General features: G+C 37.7%; 1 protein-coding gene across 1 annotated transcript; it reads right to left on the bottom strand.

Annotated features, from left to right (window-relative positions):
• Positions 1-228: 228 nt before the first annotated feature.
• On the bottom strand, positions 229-16,970 carry LOC106170746 (QRFP-like peptide receptor). Its single transcript, XM_013550731.2, has 5 exons — positions 16,514-16,970; positions 4,819-5,261; positions 3,719-3,823; positions 3,352-3,460; positions 229-2,914 (listed from the first exon to the last, which is right to left on the bottom strand). The coding sequence occupies exons 1-5, from the start codon at positions 16,968-16,970 to the stop codon at positions 2,715-2,717; spliced, it is 1,314 nt and encodes a 437-aa protein (XP_013406185.1). The 3' UTR covers positions 229-2,714.
• Between the last annotated feature and the right edge of the window lie 1,122 nt (positions 16,971-18,092).

The raw sequence follows: 18,092 nt of genomic DNA, 5'->3' as shown, positions 1-18,092 counted from the left end.
CAACATGGGTCTCATTTTTAGACAGTTTTAATGTCACTGTTTCTATCATTTTTGACATATATCTGTCCCTTTGGCAGCTTTTATGCCTTTTTTACCTTAGGTTACAACGCAAGGAATGCAAGTTGCCGTTTTTCACCCCGCGTCAAAAAAAGTTAACATAAAACTTAACAAATATATCAAGTGGCATTAACCTGCATGCAATAGATATTCAAAAAGTGAATCTTAGATTTTCAAATATCTTTATTCACTTCAATTTACAATATTTTCACCTGACACCTAAAAATATCATTTTTCTTGCTTTACCCATACATGACATATTTACAATTTCATAGACTGTACCCAAGCTAGACACATTGTTATCTATAGCAAGTGGTTTCATAAGACAAAGCAGGCGAAATACAGACGGGGACGGTACCTTAAAGAATATTCTAGGACGCTTCCTTTTAGTATTACACTAAAGCATCAATAGTGTCAGCCTAATATTTCTCATCCATTCGAGGCACTGTTTGACAACACGCCCCCAAATTAATCTTTCTGAAATTTAAGCTTTCCCGATGGAAATAATCCCTCGTCCTTAAAAAACTCCGTGCGTGATATCGTGATATTGTTGAAGTATTTCAAACGTAATTTATTTCATTATCAATGCTTTACAAAACTTGCTGTATCTTGCCGCAAATAACTCGCCCACTTTATCTTCGATTTTTTTTATTCGATTGTGTACTTTAAAAGTTTTGGACCTAAGAATGGAATCAATACTGCCATAAGGTAATGTGAAATTGTATGCCTGTATGATTTTCATTTCTTAATAAGAAAACAGAAAACGAGGACCAGCCTCAGCGCTGTACATATAACAAACACACAAAAGTCAGAAGCGTGGCCTAAATGTCAATACATGTGTCAAAACTTGAATCACACCAAAAAAGAAAAAAAATACAGGCCTTAAAAAATATATCCAGTATAACATGAAATATTTTTTTACACTTTTATAATACATATACTTGCTCTATACCCGCCATGCTTTACCGCTGTGTTAATGATGCACCTTATGTTTAACATTAAATGGCATTATAATGCTTAATATTTGATGTAAAATTTAACTAGACACTCCCCTTTCCATATCAATGCACATTGAAATGAATTAATGCAATAATGGAAATAAATTAGCTAAAAATGAAGTAAAGGTCTTGTAAATCCATTTGTCAGATCTTAAATTATTTTAATTATTTTAATTTTTCTCTCGTTGAGCAACAATTAAAATAAAATGAAATAAGTATCTTTTAACGATCTCAAAAAATCAGTGATCAAGGGAGCTACAGTTTTTTGTCTATTCCTATAAACGCAACCTCTCTGAAGGGAGTGCAAAGGAGTCCCGTATTTTAAAGATCTTTTTCCACACAATAGACTCCACAAAAATGTCACCAACGATAACATGACGTTGAAACTAAGTTTACAGGAGAAGGAGGTGATCCGTTTCTTTTTCCAAATCAGATCTGCCTTGGTTAATTCGTAAATACATGTAGCAATCCAATACTTCGGCGTGTGTTGGCCGTGGTTTTTATATTTGTACCTCTCGATGTAACATTTCATTTTTACTATTGATGCATGTGGCTTAATTGCTAATTTCCTGTTAGGAATGCTTTGCCAATATAATATCAATTTCAATTTAATTTACATAATGCTAGCCCAGTGCGGCATATTTGCCTTAATTCCCTTCGACAGCTGTGGTTTTCTCTACTGGCAAAATTGAGATATACATTCTACCGGTTTCCCAAAAAAGTCTCTCATTACACCTGTGATCATTGCAAAGAACTTAAAATTGCGACAAACAGTGTGAACATTTAAACTGGCTAATAGTGTCATTTGAATGAAACAAATAAATATATATATATACAAAAACGGAATTACAATACCTCAGATAGGCATAGAAGAAAAACAGTTCTTTCTTTGCTAAATCGATCATTCTTATTTAGAACATGTAAATTCCCCAGTGCTTCAACTGATCCATACGGAGTTAATGTACCTTTAGAGACAGTTAAAAAAAAATTAAGGGTATACATTGTGCAATCGCTGTTTTGCCTCAAATCAATTACTGAACATGGATCTCGTTCTGATTGAGAGAAAAGAATTCACACCACATTTGGGGACATGTTACACTACAGTTGGTGAAGATCAATTACAATAGATAAGTCAGTGTGACATATAATATCTACGATGTATTGTACCTGATGGAATGCCTTCTCGTGTCGGATGGCAAGACAAACAATATTTCACTATCATCCCCTTGAATAGTGAAATGGTAAAATAGAAGTTGTGAAAGAGCTAATTTTTTCATTAATGAAATATTTCGGGGAAAACTTTTTTCCTTTGAATACAAATCTGGATACATTTTGTAGGTCTACCCAGAAAGCCAGTGGCGGGCAGTAGTTTTGGTTTTATACGGAGGATTCCAGTTGTTGTATTTTCTTCTTTATTGGCCGTTTGCCTGATACTTGTTGCAACTGTTTTAGTGGGACTATCTCCTGGAGTCTATCTTCAGCCACTGAAGGGGCCGACCGAGAGAGGGTCTTGCTTGGAGGCCTAGGCTGGTCGACTGGAGGGCTGAGGAAAGAAGTTGCCCCAACCGAGCGCCTCTGGTGGAGCAGTAGACTAGTGGAGGGATGAGACCCGGGGATATCTAGGAAATTCTGTTTGTCTGGCAACCCGACAAGCTCCAGTCAGACTCGAGTCATGGTGGTTAGGCACGCCTCTCGCTCTCTCTGCTGCTGTTGGTCTAGATGCCGTGTCGAATTGGAATTGCTGCTACTCTGAAAGAGCGTGCTCTGCGTAGTACTTGTGCGGTACGAAAACTGGCGAGAGTAAGGGTAACGCCTGATTCGAGTGGCGTCAGTGCCACACGACAGCAACTCTTTGAAACCTGTAAAAAGTAAGGCGCTTTATTAATGCATTTTATTACATTTGATATATATATGAGAGAGAGAGAGAGAGAGAGAGAGAGAGAGAGAAATGCTTACATACGGTACCAGTATATCTCGTATGAAATAATACTTAAATTCACAAGTTTGTGATTACTTTTTGTTTTTGATTGAAACTCCAAGTGTGCAAGTGAGTGCATTACAATGCTTGGGATCAGCAGGTTACTTTAATCTGACAAACGATCCCAATTTTTAAAAAATATTTGACGTGCTATATTGCACGTTACTTTTTGTTTTTCCCTATTTTTCCCACATCGTCTTTGATATTTTGAGTAATGAGTATTAGCATCGGTGACAAAACGCAATGAAAACGATTGAGAGGGTCATATTTGAAAGACTTTACAAGAAAGCGGCAGCAAAGAAATTATACAAAGATTACCTTTTCGGAAGTTTTCGTTAAATCCTGCATAAATGAACGGATTAAAGGCACTGTTTGAGTACGAAATAAACTGGGCGAAAAACTCAAACTTGGGGTACCATGGCGGATTCTGAAAAAGAAAGCATATGCCAATTTATAATCATAAATAGAATGTGCCATAACTTCCTGTCATTGTACAGGCACCGCATCCTTATCAAATATCTTTTGTGTGTGTGTGTGTGTGTGTGTGTGTGTGAGAGAGAGAGAGAGAGAGAGAGAGAGAGAGGGAGGGGGAGGCTTGTAGACAGATAGAGAAAGGTAGTTTCTTGTTTTGCACCTCCAGATCATCTGTCAAATATGACAATCTAAAAGGTCAGTTTATTTTTACCTGGAGATGTTTGTGTTTTCCGTATTCGTACCACAGCACCAGGATTTGGAAAGGTGTCCAACATATCACGTACACAAGCAATATCACACACAGCATGATGACTACCTGAGGATTAAAAACATTTCATATATTTACCAGGCAGAGTGAAAATAATCAGTTTCATTCTTGCTCTTAAGCTCTTTCTGGTGAAAGTATTATTGCTATAGTTGTTCGCTATATCAGAGTATCAGGTTATCGCGCAATACGAATAACAATGAATCACGGCCGCGCTGTAAAAAAGTGGTTGGTACAAGAATTATGGTCCAGGCAATGATTGAACAATACAATTTCAGAAAATATGCCTTATCTTCATGGTACATTTCAGAAAATATAGTGACGGATATATTGTGTATGCATTTAACACTCCCATTACTTGTTATGGGACACAGGGTATATTGGAAATCAAACACGAGACAAATTCCATTCAATTTTCAATCATCAATGACATAGGTATGAACAATCCTCTGTCTTGTAGTAGTGAGAAGCAGATTTATAATTATAAACACGTGGTTTAAAATGAAGGACTATAAATTGATAGCGAATTGACAAGAGGCCAAAAAGAATTGGAAATGTCAAGAGAGAATGGACTAATAGAAGAGATTCGAATACTTGGTAAGAGAGTGAGATAAAGAGTTCCATATTGTACTTCCCTCTAAAACATGAAGAAATAAAAATATGCATATACAGTTAAAACAGAAATTTCCTTCGCACTAGGATCCAAGATATCCAAGTATTATCCTCCAAGCTTCGCTCCTTAATGTTTGCCATCCTCCCCCTTAATGTTCTTCAAAAAAAACAAAAAAAAGGGGGGGGGGTGGATGGCGAAGCTACCGCGAGGAGGCTTCGCGCAGCCTAGGCTACGGCTATGCGACTGTGAAGGTACTTTCTGTTTCAGCTGTACGCAATGTTATTGCAAGGCCCCTGCGAAAATTTGTCTCATTTAACGCTCACTCACGGTTCTCAATCTGTCCTAGAACATAAAGTTTTTCTCTTTTAATGATAAGTATTTCGTCTACTGGTTAACGAAGCAATCAAAATTACACTTCAAGTTCTAAACTTACCTTTTTCTTGATTTTATTCTGGGCGTCAATTTCATATTCGATCTGTTCCCCAGGAAGTTCACTAGACCACAATTTCCAAATAATCATGGCATAAGCGACTATCATGATACCTATTGGGATAAAGTAAAGCACCACAGAAACAAAGGTGTAGTAGAAAGTGCGGGATGGCTGTGTCCACCTAGTTGTGTTGGCGCTCATGTCCATCTCCACTTTCGGCCAGTTATCATCGCACCATATCTCGAGATGATCTTTCCATTGCCTCTCGAATTGTTTCCGGTAGACAAGAAGAGGAGACGAAACCCCTGCCGCTATCACCCATATCATAATAATGAACGGAAGCGCCTTACGATCCATTAAGTGGGCTTTCATTGCAAACACGATGCCGAAGAAACGGTCGCAGGCAATCAGGGTCAATGTTAGGACGCTGGATACCAGTGACAGTTCTGAAACAACGTGCGATTTTTTTAAAAAAATATACATTTACTAACTCCCAACGGAAAGAGACTGCCAACGATGATTGAATTACAACTGAAATGCAATGTGTGTGGAAAACGGAAAATTGTCTCTCCTTTTCAAGTGCCATTTTCGCTAAATACACATCAAACTTTTTTTACATTTTGTTCTTAGAAAATATCAAACCGAAAATTGGAATTCTCTTCAGTAACAAAGATTAGTGGCCTTTTGAAATGTAATAAATGTATATACTATGAAACATACCAAACATACGTTTTAGTGTTACATGTACACGTATCGCATCACAATCATTGTTCAAATGCTCCAGCTGGAGCTAGTAAAATCAAAGGCCAAAGGAAAGAGGTGAAACAGCAGGTTAAAATGGTACCGCTAGATTAGTAGATTAGTAGAAAAATTAGTAGAAAAAACATAGATAGAGTAGACTATAATGAGAAACGAAAGAAAACTCCTATAATAAATCGGTTTTGGGGGAAGTAAAGATGGACCCAGCCTCTATTAACTAGAGAGCTATTGGCGTAGCTTTAAACCTCAGTAATCGTTCCCAGTTTCCTGCGATGATGTCCCTAATAAGATAAATTATTTTATTTAAATGTAGAAAGCTGCTTCATTGTCTCATATTGTCCAGGATTGGAAGTGATGCGCACCATGGTTGAAAATACATGTACCTGCTGGAAATATGTCATGTCATCCCATTTAAGGAAAGAAAGGGTTTGCTGTGAAGGAAATTCAAGCGAAGTCATGCAGAAAATCTGCCTAGACGTTCCTCTGCCGTACAAACTGTTTCTGGGGATGTCTTCGGACCATTCACTAGCATTCACTTGTAGCTTGACTAGTAGATGAGGCCAGCACTGTTAACAGAGGTTCACTGCCACAAGATAACGCCTTTCCTCATAACTCTGAACTGTCTGTTATCAGACCAACTGAGGCTTGGTCAGAAACTTGGCTGCTATGGCGTCGCCTCCGGACAAATTCTTGGGGCACAATTAGAGTTGGACAACCTCATGTTGTTCCTTCGCAGAGCTGCCTGGCTACATGTACCTCGATGACATAAGCTGCTGTACATCAGTATCCTGTGTAGGCGGTTAATGACCATATACATCCTATAAAGCCACACATCTGTTTTTTATAGACGAGAAAGGATAGGACGCTTGCCTATTTTTTTAAGTAGATACGTCCGTGAGGACTTACGGTATAGAAAACACGCGCGCGAATCGACCAGTGTTATAACTGGGGCTGCTCCAATCATTACCATAAGGTGCCTGGGCCGCACCCAACACTGTATGGTTGAAGGAATCTTGTCAAGGAGATAATGAAGGAATCTGACCAGACGGAAAAGAAAAGCAGCATATTAAAAATAAACGGTTAGACCCAATGGTCTCTACAAACGTCTTAGAAGGAGAAAAGGACCAGTGTTTTTGAAAAAAAATCCTTGTTCGTAGAGATTTTCGGGGTCGGTCTCTTCACAAATTTAAAACGTGTTTTCAAAATCCGCCATGTCCCTTCCAAGCACAAACCTTTTCAACACTTTACTCCTCCTGCAAGACCCATTGATGCAACGAAGATCTGGAAACGATACATGGTGTCAATGTAAAATGTGGGTGAGACTGCAGTAGAAGCACATTGTGTGAACGTGCAGATGGCAAACATGTGAACTTTTAATCCCGAAAGACCGGGGAAACAGTTTGGCGGTTTCACAGTTACCTGTTTAGTTTTCCTGTCTAGCGGCCCTGTAATACACGCAGACCCGCTTCCATGAAGACTGCAGCACGGGTGTCCTTCGTTATAGTTCGGATGCGTGTTATGGCCATGTATTGCGGCTAGTTGGGACAGAGTTAAAATCTAAGGAAACGAGTGGATGTCTTAAGGAGAAAACAAACTTAGCTCACGTTTTTTTTTTTTTTTTTTTTTTTTTTTACAAGATAAGATAAGGTCAGAGTTTATTCAGCCATTGATATATGAATTAAAATTCATATATTACGAAAATTGGATTGCTATTCGGGTAAAGCGTATAAAGGATAAGATAACAATTTAGTTTTTAAAATATAGTTGCTAAGAATCCTATTTTTGTTATCAAAATTAGAGACAGCAGAGAGGTAAAAACTGTTTAAAAACTTTTACATCCTTTAAAAAGTCTACAGCTACTCGATAAGAAATGAAAAAGTCTTACTGTATAAATGGCACGTAAGGAGGGGAGATCAAAACCAATGATTTTGCTACATGTACATGTCACCACATCTAAACGATTACCATGACTGAAACTATATCGTCGTTGTACTAGTCTGATGAAACTGTTTTAACTATACATTTGAAATAATTATCAACCATTCGGATATTAAAGACGTCTAGGATCGTCCCGGCATGATTTTACAGAATAAAAAACGAGGGAATTAAAACAAAATAGATAAAGACTTTGGGAATTGAGGCAACCAACTGTTCGGAATGAGCTGATAATCAACTATTTATTGGAACCCCAGAGACCCACGCGGTCGCTCGCGCGAAAGTGATATTAGTGCACCATACAGCGTAATGTCACTGAGTGACGCTGTTGCGCTGCCATAGTGATAGGACACGCAGCAGTGCGATTTTTCATAAACTTTTGCCGAGTTTAACAAAGATATGATTAACTAGCATAACAATTTTTGTCTTATTGCTTGGACAAGTGTGCTTTCCATAACTTAATCTGTCGGCACTGCGTCTCCCCGTCTACTTTCTGTTATTTCTTAACTGAATGGCAATGTTTTTCGATATTCATGGTTAGAAGCATGCATAGCGTTCCTTGAGGGACTGATCTCTGGGATTATGACCATGATAGAATTTTAATGTCTCCTTCAGGAGAGACAATTAGGCCTTTACCTCGAAGCGCTCTTTTCACTTTATTGAAACAAAGCAAGTATATTAGCAAGTTAACGCGCCATTAGCTGCCCTTTATCACATTGTGAATGAAGGTTTCTAGGTAATTGGGGGAATAAATGATCAATATCACGCCGACTTCAGTCAATACCATGATCTTGAAATTGATTGTTTTTTGATGTCGATCGATAATCTAAAGTCAGCGGCTCAACCCGATCCTGTATAGGCTCACAGTCCAAAATCTCTTGCCGAAACTTGCAATTTTAAAAATTATTGTTTCAGCGTCGCTTAACATTTTGTGTTAGCGGTGCTTGTAATCTATAGATTTAAGTCGCGTTGAGATCGATTTTAACAAAAAAAAAAGTATATAAATCGTTTCAGGCAATGAGTCCACGCAATATGCTTTCTCTTAGAAAACCTTGACAAGAACACAGGTCGATATCCTACCGACAATTATTACGTAACAATTAGTTACGTAAGTTTTTTATCTTACGATGAAATATTGTTTCATATCAAACCGAGATAGATATGGAGAATTCCACTAAAATAAAGTAACTATCAACATAAAAAATTGTAATTTCTGTAAGACATGTTCAATATTCTCATTTAGGAGGATTACTGGTTACCTATTTTGTGTCAAAGTAGAGTAAAATGTTCAATTCTACGGTACGTGGACTGTTTCAAAAAGATCGACTCAAATGTAAGTCAACTTAGAGCCATTGCTCTCAGTACTTGTTAAAGACGATATTGGTTTGTTTAAGGCTGAAGATCTTCTCTTCGCCATCAGCCCGTAAATAAAAGCTATTATTGTCTTAATGTAGCGTCAAGTAAAAATATACTTCCGAGTGTCTTTTGCAAGTAATCAGCCCCTTTCCAATGATAGATATAAAACATGCAAATGTAAAATTTTCCTTCTGTAATGTGTTTAAAATTCTATATTTGTTTTCTCATTCGGTGAAATAAAAACCCAAAATAGCCATCCTGTTCCCAGACTAATGGCAATAAAGGGATACTAGAATAGTTCTATGCATCATCATGTGTATATAAGTTTAACCAGAAATCTACTATCGTCCCCCGGGTGGTTATTCGAAATGCCAAGAAATTATCTTTTTGCACGAAAGAGGTGTGTGGAAAGTTCATTTTAGATGACTCTCTCTTTTACAATTCGATAGGTCTCCGGTTTAACTTTGGATAGAGGATTATATTATAAACGGTCGGTGGCCAGCAATGGTAGCTTAGGTTATTGATGTCGGTATGATTGTACATTAAACCCTACGAAAGAATGGCGTCGATAAGCCTGACCTTTAATTGGAAAATCTGGACTGTTGTGAGTGTAATAAGGCCCATGACAAGGGGAACTGCGGAACTGGTACACGCCTTTTTGTTTTGTAATCACTTCCGTGAATTAAATACAAGATTAAAAAACCAATCTTGATTTTTAGAAATTGCTGCCGAAAAGCCAATCATTTTTTTTCGTTAACGCTTTCAATTCGATCCAGACATTGTTATTTGTGAAAATAAAACAATCTGTGAGTTTGTATATCTCGATCTTTTTCGATTCCTTCAAAACAAAGTCTTTCAATTTTTTTTCAAATATTCATATGTCTGTCACAGCGTGTCAGCGTGCGAGATACCGGTGGAAGACAAGGGAAGATATCATCCTTTAATTCAGTGTTTCCAGAGCTTTCCTGTTATTTGAGTCAGATATCGGGTCAGGGTATTTTCAAAGTGAATTCTAAGGGGAAAATGGTTGAAGGTTTATTCACCCTGAGTCGTCTTTTAGAAACCGTTACCATTAGAAATACCTTATGGTGTCCTGCTAATCTACATTATGCATTGTTTGCTCCGAGGAAAAAATCATCTGCTTGATAAGTATAGGTCAAACCAGATGTGCTTGTCTGTGTCAAATTGCATAGTATTCTATCACCAATCCAGGGCCTTTTTCTGTAAGGAGATAGAGGAGCTGTAAGCTTTATATATCAGGCTGACGAAATGATTTGTGACATTTAGAAATGCCTGCCTAGACACCCGCAAATGTTAAAAGGGAATAATCAAAATACAATTACAAACTGTCAAACTAATGAGTGGGCAGTTGTGTGTCACGTCTCCCGATTTTACTTCGTGACTTACACTTATATACCCATATACCAGGGAACTTGGCATTTCATGGGGCAAGGAATCCATTTACAAAATTTTTTACTGGTAATTCTCACCTTTTGAAATCTTGAAAGCTTGCAACCTTATGACGGGGCATACAAACACATGCGTCGGGAACTCAATAAATCACGACAAATCGTTTTCTTACCAGGCTTAAAGAACATCTGCAAGCTAAGTGATATCTGATATTAGCAAGATACATCTAGCCGACGTTTGTTGGCAAATATGTACTGCATTCACATAATTCATTTCCAACTTGCAGTCCTTCAGCTTCTCTTTGTGTGACAAACGCTTGGAATTCTGAGGGGAATTCTGAGTGTCATTAACTTTTGGCACATTTGTGTGTGTGCGTGCATGTGTGCATGCGTGCGTGCATGCGTACGTGTGTGTGTGTGTGTGTGTGTGTGTGAGAGAGAGAGAGAGAGAGAGAAAGAGAAAGAGATAAAGATAGAGAAATGTCATAATGAAGACATAAAAAGACAAAATTTACATTACATAAAAGGACACATAACCTTCAATAACAATGATAAGTAAACCATATTTCTGCCAACACATGAGAAAAAAACATCGCATTAATGGTATTTCTATTATGCCGACAAATACATTTATCAAGGCAATTTGGTTGCTCCTGCATGTTTCCAAACAAGTCAATCCACATCCTGTCAACACTCAGTCAGCGAGATGTAATGAGTCTGCAAAATGAAAATAAAACAGAAAACAATTCAATCTTATCCTTATGATCATTACTGCTGACCGCGAATGTGGAAACACTGAGGATCAGACTGGCTGGCAAATTGTTTGCCGTTCATATCGATAACACTCAGTTTATTTTGAACTTTTATTTCCTCTTGTGACGCATGGCAACACGGGAACAGTGAAGCGTATGGCTTAGAATCACGTATTATGCTTATTTGCGACAAAAACTGCGCCGATTTTTCCACTTTTGTTGTACTTAAAACACCAGAACTGAAATTCAATCGCCAAGAACAGGTAAGGCATGTGCTCACAACTCGTTCGACATCCGTCCGAGCCAACACCAGATCCCCTCATTTCCTCTCTCGATAGAAGTTTCAATATTAACCAAGGTCATAAGTGAACATTTTCTATTTTTTCCGATCTCTTAAACGGGCACAATTTCCACAGGTACAATGCGATTCTGATGACAAACTTCAAAGTTATCGCTCTTCCTGTATTATGCATGCAGTATATGACCGAGCCGCAGGTTAGAAATGCCGCCTTGTCGCAATTACCATGAAAATAAAAATTCATTTGCGCCGAGGATACGAGGACAGGTGCATAAGTAAAATAAAGTGGACATAATAAAGTGGACATAAACAGAAATCAAGATTTAAAGCCGTTAATGACATCAAATCAGGCTCGACTTCGTTTCATTAGGTTGGTATTTGTAAATTCCAAGAATAATGCTTAGAAGGATTGCTGTAAACGAAACAACATAAGATCAAAGAGATTAAGGCTCTCCTTTAAATCTCTCAGACCGTATTGATAACCAGAACATACGCCCAGCGGGTACTAAGAGATTCAAAAATCGTTTGATTTATTGACAACTTCCGAAAACCATTCCATTTCAGCCTTAGATCTCGATGTGAACTGAGGTGGTCAAATGAGGATTCTGGACACCTAGCTAATTGGGGAAAGGATGACTTTGGACAACACCTACATGTACATAATGAAAAATTACAATACCGCCCTAATCTCCGCTGCACCGGTTCGAGCACATGTTACATGTACCAATGTAAATGTTGTCCCTTTTCTATGAAACTGCTCCTGGACAAAACATACGTTTTTATTCTTTTGAGTTAAAGGAATTTTAGCTTATATTGACGTTTTGAAGGTTGGAATAGATAAGCTAAAAGACAACGGGCGTCAAATTATGTAGACTGTTCGGACTTTTTAATTTTTTTCTTTTGTGTTGAGTGACTGATTACCGGCAACTTTCTCCATACTTTGGCCTGTCACATTCGGTTCGTCATAGTTGTGTGCATTAATCAGTATATCAGAAGGGTGTCCTGTCAGTTGTGACATTTCTACTGCCCTCCCAGGTCTCAGCAAATTGATAACAACGGCTAAATGACAACGAATGGTTTCTTAAGAGAATCGGTGAATCGCAATGATTCACAATTAAGTTTATCGAGGGATAACTTAAGGTAATGATCCAAACTAAAAGATCTGATGACAGAAACGATTATCTGGAGGAGTAGCTATATCTGCTTACTGATCATGTGCATTTCAAATGACTTCGTTTTTTTTTTTTTTTTTTTTGTTTTTGTTTTTTTTTCAAAAGGTGTGTGATAGTCCATTAGCCGATAGACATGCAGATGCACAACGGTAGTCTCCGGGTTAGGTACTGGTGCATGCACAGCAAAAACGACTTTTCACCACGCAAAATCACCCGGCAAAATCTTGTGGCATAATAGAAAAACTGACAACTGAATTTTGTCGGAAACGAAACCAAAAGGTCATTTCAGAGTGCCGATTTAATTACCAAATAGAAAATAGAGTGATTAGACATTTATTGAACAACGGATGTGCCCCAGTGTGTTTGTATGCAGATTAATAGGTCGAATTTCACCAGTGCCTTTAACGACTAAACTTGTACCTGCCAGTAAAAAGGGAGTGAGCATGCGTGCATTTTAAAACACGCGTTGAGCATTACCGAATCTTATCTCAGCATAAAAACCCAATTGGTCCTAGCACAGCACATTGTATCTCATGTCAACGTCTCTGTAACTCTGAGAACCTTCTGAAATTAGAAATCCCCAACGGTTCATTAGTCAGTTACCCTACGGAGTCATTACAGAGGTGCAGGTCTTACGTTCACTGGCAATGGGGAATGAAAACAGCTGGTACTCAGTATTCATGTGACAAATGTTGCTACGACGGTCGATACATAGAGTCAAAGAAATGTCTAGAAAGGAATTATGAACAGTATTCAAACCTGTGCGCTCTCTCTCTCTCTCTCTCTCTCTCTCTCAGGAAGCAAATGTTCCCAAGTTGTGTCCAACTCTCGGTATGTAACGTCTTTTAAAGACATACTAACGTATGTACGGAAACATAAACGCCTTCAATGCGCCATTACCAATCTACTGAATTAGGAGAGAACTGTATGAAACGCAGCAATTAAGCGGACCTGAAATAGTATGCCTTTTCTAATCACTTTAACATAATTAACTTTTACATATCCACGCACATTTTTTTCATTCACCATTTTTTCATCCAGCAAATAATATTCTTTGTTTTTTATAGTACTGGGTCGTTGAGGATACAAGTATGAATATAAATGTGCAATATCATTTGTCATAGTTGTCGTGTAGTGGTGAATCCAGGATGTGAATTAAGGAATAAGTTTACTATGAAAGTAAACAGCCTTGACGCGCCAAGCTCCAAATTATTCCAGACAATCTGTTCCATTGGCGGGTGACTGTCTGGGTCATTTGCAATATATATTACGATGCTCTAAAACTCGTTTCGGGAGAAAATTGCAGGTAAGGCAATGGTTGTGTTTTCTACTCTGTAATTAAATCAATTCCAATAACTGTAACATTGATTCGAATATATCCACGTTAAATTCAAATTTACATTGTTAAAGGTTAATGAAATGTAGTATTTACACTAACCCTTAGTTCTCTTTCAAACTAAGCTTTATCTAGGCCGTATAGTATCTGATTCGGACAAAATAATGCTACGCTAGCAGTGTAGATTGTAATCATTGGGGCGTTCTCTTAGTGGCGTTTCTGTCTTTGTCTATGTAAATTAACACATTCCATCAAAAAGCTTATAGAGTCCCGGTCTGAGGGTGCTGGCCTCATAACCAATGGAACTGCATGCTGAAGCCATTCAGAGAGGTTATTAATTCTGTATATTAGGACCGCCTATGAACGGCTTCCTGAAAAAAAACACCAAGCGTAATACACGTAATGCGATTCACATTTCTGTGGGTCATGATATCGTTTTATGCGTAAACTTAATGTAACGCTCCTTAACCTGGATTAGATTAATTGCTTCATGATAGACTTAAACCCTGTCGGTGTAGGCCCCATGGGTATGGGTAATGATACTTAAGTCCCCTGTAATTAATTTTTAAGAAAGTTTATTGCCTCGTCTAAAAGGAATTGTCTGTCATACCATATTAGGTTTTTTTCTTGTTAGGGCCGTAAATATGCAGAATGCAAAATATGTGCGCTGTACTGATAAGGACAAAAAAAATTCTGCCTCTTCCAATTGACAACTGTTTTGTTGGTACATGAATATCGGGAAACATTTAGAGGTGGAATAATAAATCAAAAATCGTGAAACTTTAATGGCATTTTCTTAGCCAGTGTCAGTGCCCAAACATAAAGAAATACACGACAGAGAAAGATTTTGAGAAACATCTTTCCCCGTATCTTCAAAAACCATATTTGTCTATTTGGCCTCATTAAACAAGTGTTGTATTAAGAAAAACGTTCCGTTACATCGTGTATCATATACGAGTCTAGAATATGAAAAGGCATTATTTATTAAAGAAATGCAGCATCTATCAAACGATTTCCTGTGACAAATAATAGCGAGGTTATTGCAATTAATCGTTCTTCAACCGTTCTGAAGTCTGGTAAACATAGTTTAGTTTGCAATTACCAAATAACCAAAATCTACCGACTAGTGACTGGTCGCGGAATGTTTGCATCCAGTGTAAACCGGACATAAACGTGTACGAACATGTGTTCAGGCGAGGTGGAAAAAACCTGAAATCATCTTCTAGTTGTGGTTCACATTTCTACCTGAAAACAGGGGAGCGGTCGTGACCATTGTTCGCTAAATACAAGCCGATGCTGGTGGCATGACGCAGATACATGAACAACCTGAGCTTTCTTGCTGTCTTTAGTCACGAACACAAGTAAGCATTTTCATTAAGCTTTAAACGCCGTTGTCACTGAGAATCCTGTATGCTGGCAGAGATATTGTTGCTCTTCTTGTAACCGCCCAAAGTTATTGACATTGTCACATATTGACGACACAGTATGACACGTCAATTAGATTCCTGGTAAAATGTGACGTTTTTAAATCACCCTTTAAAATAACAACATGACAGCAAGAGCAGAGTGGTGTATTTTATTTCTAAATTGCAACCTTGTTCACTTTAAGAGTTACACATATAACAGAAACTCATTCTGTACAAAGTTTGTGATAGCTCGTATGAGGACACGTTAATAATTTACGCGATACTTTTCAAAAGCATCACACATCTTTGAGCACGAACATTTCTAAGGTTGATGGGTACAAGTATTACACTCACATATGAAACAATTATCCCAAAGGCAGAATAATTGCCTTTCTGTGAGTATAAATCATTACTTTTGCTATTTTCTCCAAATACATGATATGCAAAGTTTATATAATATTATTTTCCGCTAATAGAAATGTAACCGATGAGGAATATACGTCATTGTGGTTCATAATAAGTGGTAAAAGTGGACTCTGTGGATGGCACATTTATAGTGATGGTGATGATAATACATGTATCAATATTGAATGTCCAAAATACACATTCTGGACAATAGAAGTGTCACCCCCTGAATCAGAGTAATCAAAGTTATTAACCTGAAGAGGCTGAATATAAGCAATGTCAGAATATCGAGACAGTTGAATTGTTCAGTCAGAACCGTTTCTTTTGTGAAATTTGATGTTAATAAAATGATACCAGGAGCATATCATTCCACAGTCATTTATCTCCCCCAAAGTATTGGTTCAGTAGGAGTGACACTTCTATTGTCCAGTGTGTAGAGACAACGATAAATGTTAACAAAAAACAAAGCGAACATGTACATGTTTTACAAAGCATTGACACGAGGAGTAACATTTTGGATATAAAATGTTATGCATATGGTATTCTAGTTTTACTGTCCTTTTCTTCATAGAGAAATTAAAAGGGTGTTATTTCTTACGAGTGGTTACAATGCAGAGGGGAGAGTTTGAACCTTAGTGGAATTCAGAACTTCATAATAAAGAAAAGGTGTGTATATGCCAGTAAGTGATTTTTTCAATTTTTCGTAAAGCTTACCTTCAAAAGTTTATTATACTTGAAAATTAGAGAACATAATATTATTCTTATATCGTAAGCTGATATACAACCTCATGTAATTATTGTATAAAAATTGCCCTCTGTACAATGATTAATTATATTTTTTCAAGCATGTTGTATCTTTGTGTGACTTACCTATGGCAAATGTATTAAACTTGCAAAAGAACGCCCCAAGGACCCATCCTTCTGTCAAGTTTTCCACGAGATGGACCCACGTGCTTGTAGAAGTTACCATTAAGTCGGAAACTGCCAAGTTGACGATGTAGTAGTTTGTCGTAGTTCGGAGGCGGCTGTTCTTCAAGACAACTGCTATAACAAGCAGGTTCCCAACTAACGACAAAATGATGATACAGAGATATGCGATGATTTTCACCGTAACTTCCCATACCGGCACCGTCTTCTTTACTCCAGAGTAATAATAGATGCTGTAATCGTACGCATCGCCTGATAATTGATCTGGCGAATAAGTGACATTGGTAGGTGAGTCACCCATTAGGCCATTTTTGACCTGAGTGATGTCTATAGGAGCGCCCTGGACCCGCGTGTCAGCATCTAGCTGCGTTAGATTCTCAAATAAATAAGTCAATCCCATGGTTTTGATTTTTCAGATAAAAACCAAATTGGATTTATTAATTGCACGTTACTATCAAAGTCAACACAATGCTTTTTTATCACCTACTTCTCTACAAGTTAAATTTAAGCTGGAATCATTCCAGTCGACAGCTTTAGTCAATTGTCTTCAGTGAAGAGCGCAGCGGTATTTATGAGTCTTGCTGCAAACTAATCTGCGTCATCATAGATCCCCGCGTCTCTCGGAACGCCAAGACACTCCTCCTGATTGGTCGACAGTTTAACATCTCAAGTGACAGAGCAAGAGAGGTTTAGAATCAATCAAACACACGCCATTCCCTTACATTCAACTGTGATCTAGTGGTATTTACGTTACTTTTTTTCCAAAAAGATCATATATTACTCGGCTGTGATCGATTAAAATGACTCCTGACTTACTAGTCGCTGTGACGATTACTTGCGTGGGCAATCCGTCGAATCTAATGCAGAGGTGATGAGATGATAGAGCACGCCAACACTGGCTCAGATTTATTTTCGGGGAAAATGAATTTATCACAAGTATATGATATATGGATATTTGCATTGTGAGGTCCCATAAGATTTAAGAAGAACGTCACATCTTTATTTTAAGTTTCTAGGCATTGCACAGAGTCTATAGTTAATATACGAGGACTTTCGGGAGTTTCGATATGGTCGTCAGTCCAATTTCTTCTGCCATTAGAGATACAAATATCAATTATCTGGCTTTTTTGTGGCTTTTATGTCGCTCTTGTCAGGGGATGTTGTTATACATGTAGATATTGAGCTCTGCAAGTTAAGGTAGCATTATCTATAACCTGTCACCGAAGGTGATTTGATAACCACTAACATAAAGAATGAACAAAAATACCAATTTCAGTTACCTTATGAAACTGGGTAAATCTCATTTGGTTTGTAAAATATGTTAATTGTCTGTACAATTAGGATATTATTCTACTTAAAAAGAAGTTATGGAGCAACCGCCATTTAAGATGCAAAAATTTGGCAATTCTAAGACGAAGTCACCATTGTGTAATGAATGGCATTTCTGGTTTAACTATGTTGCAATGAACATAAATTTTGCGTTCGTTAGAAGCAATGATTACAATTTTTTTTTTTGGAGGGG

The sequence above is a fragment of the Lingula anatina genome, chromosome 2, assembly GCF_051362555.1.
Source record: "Lingula anatina isolate TDL-2025a chromosome 2, LinAna3.0, whole genome shotgun sequence".
NCBI classification, from domain to species: domain Eukaryota; kingdom Metazoa; phylum Brachiopoda; class Lingulata; order Lingulida; family Lingulidae; genus Lingula; species Lingula anatina.
The sequence above is the reverse complement of the archived record's forward strand: the minus strand, read 5'-3'. Positions and strand labels throughout refer to the sequence as shown.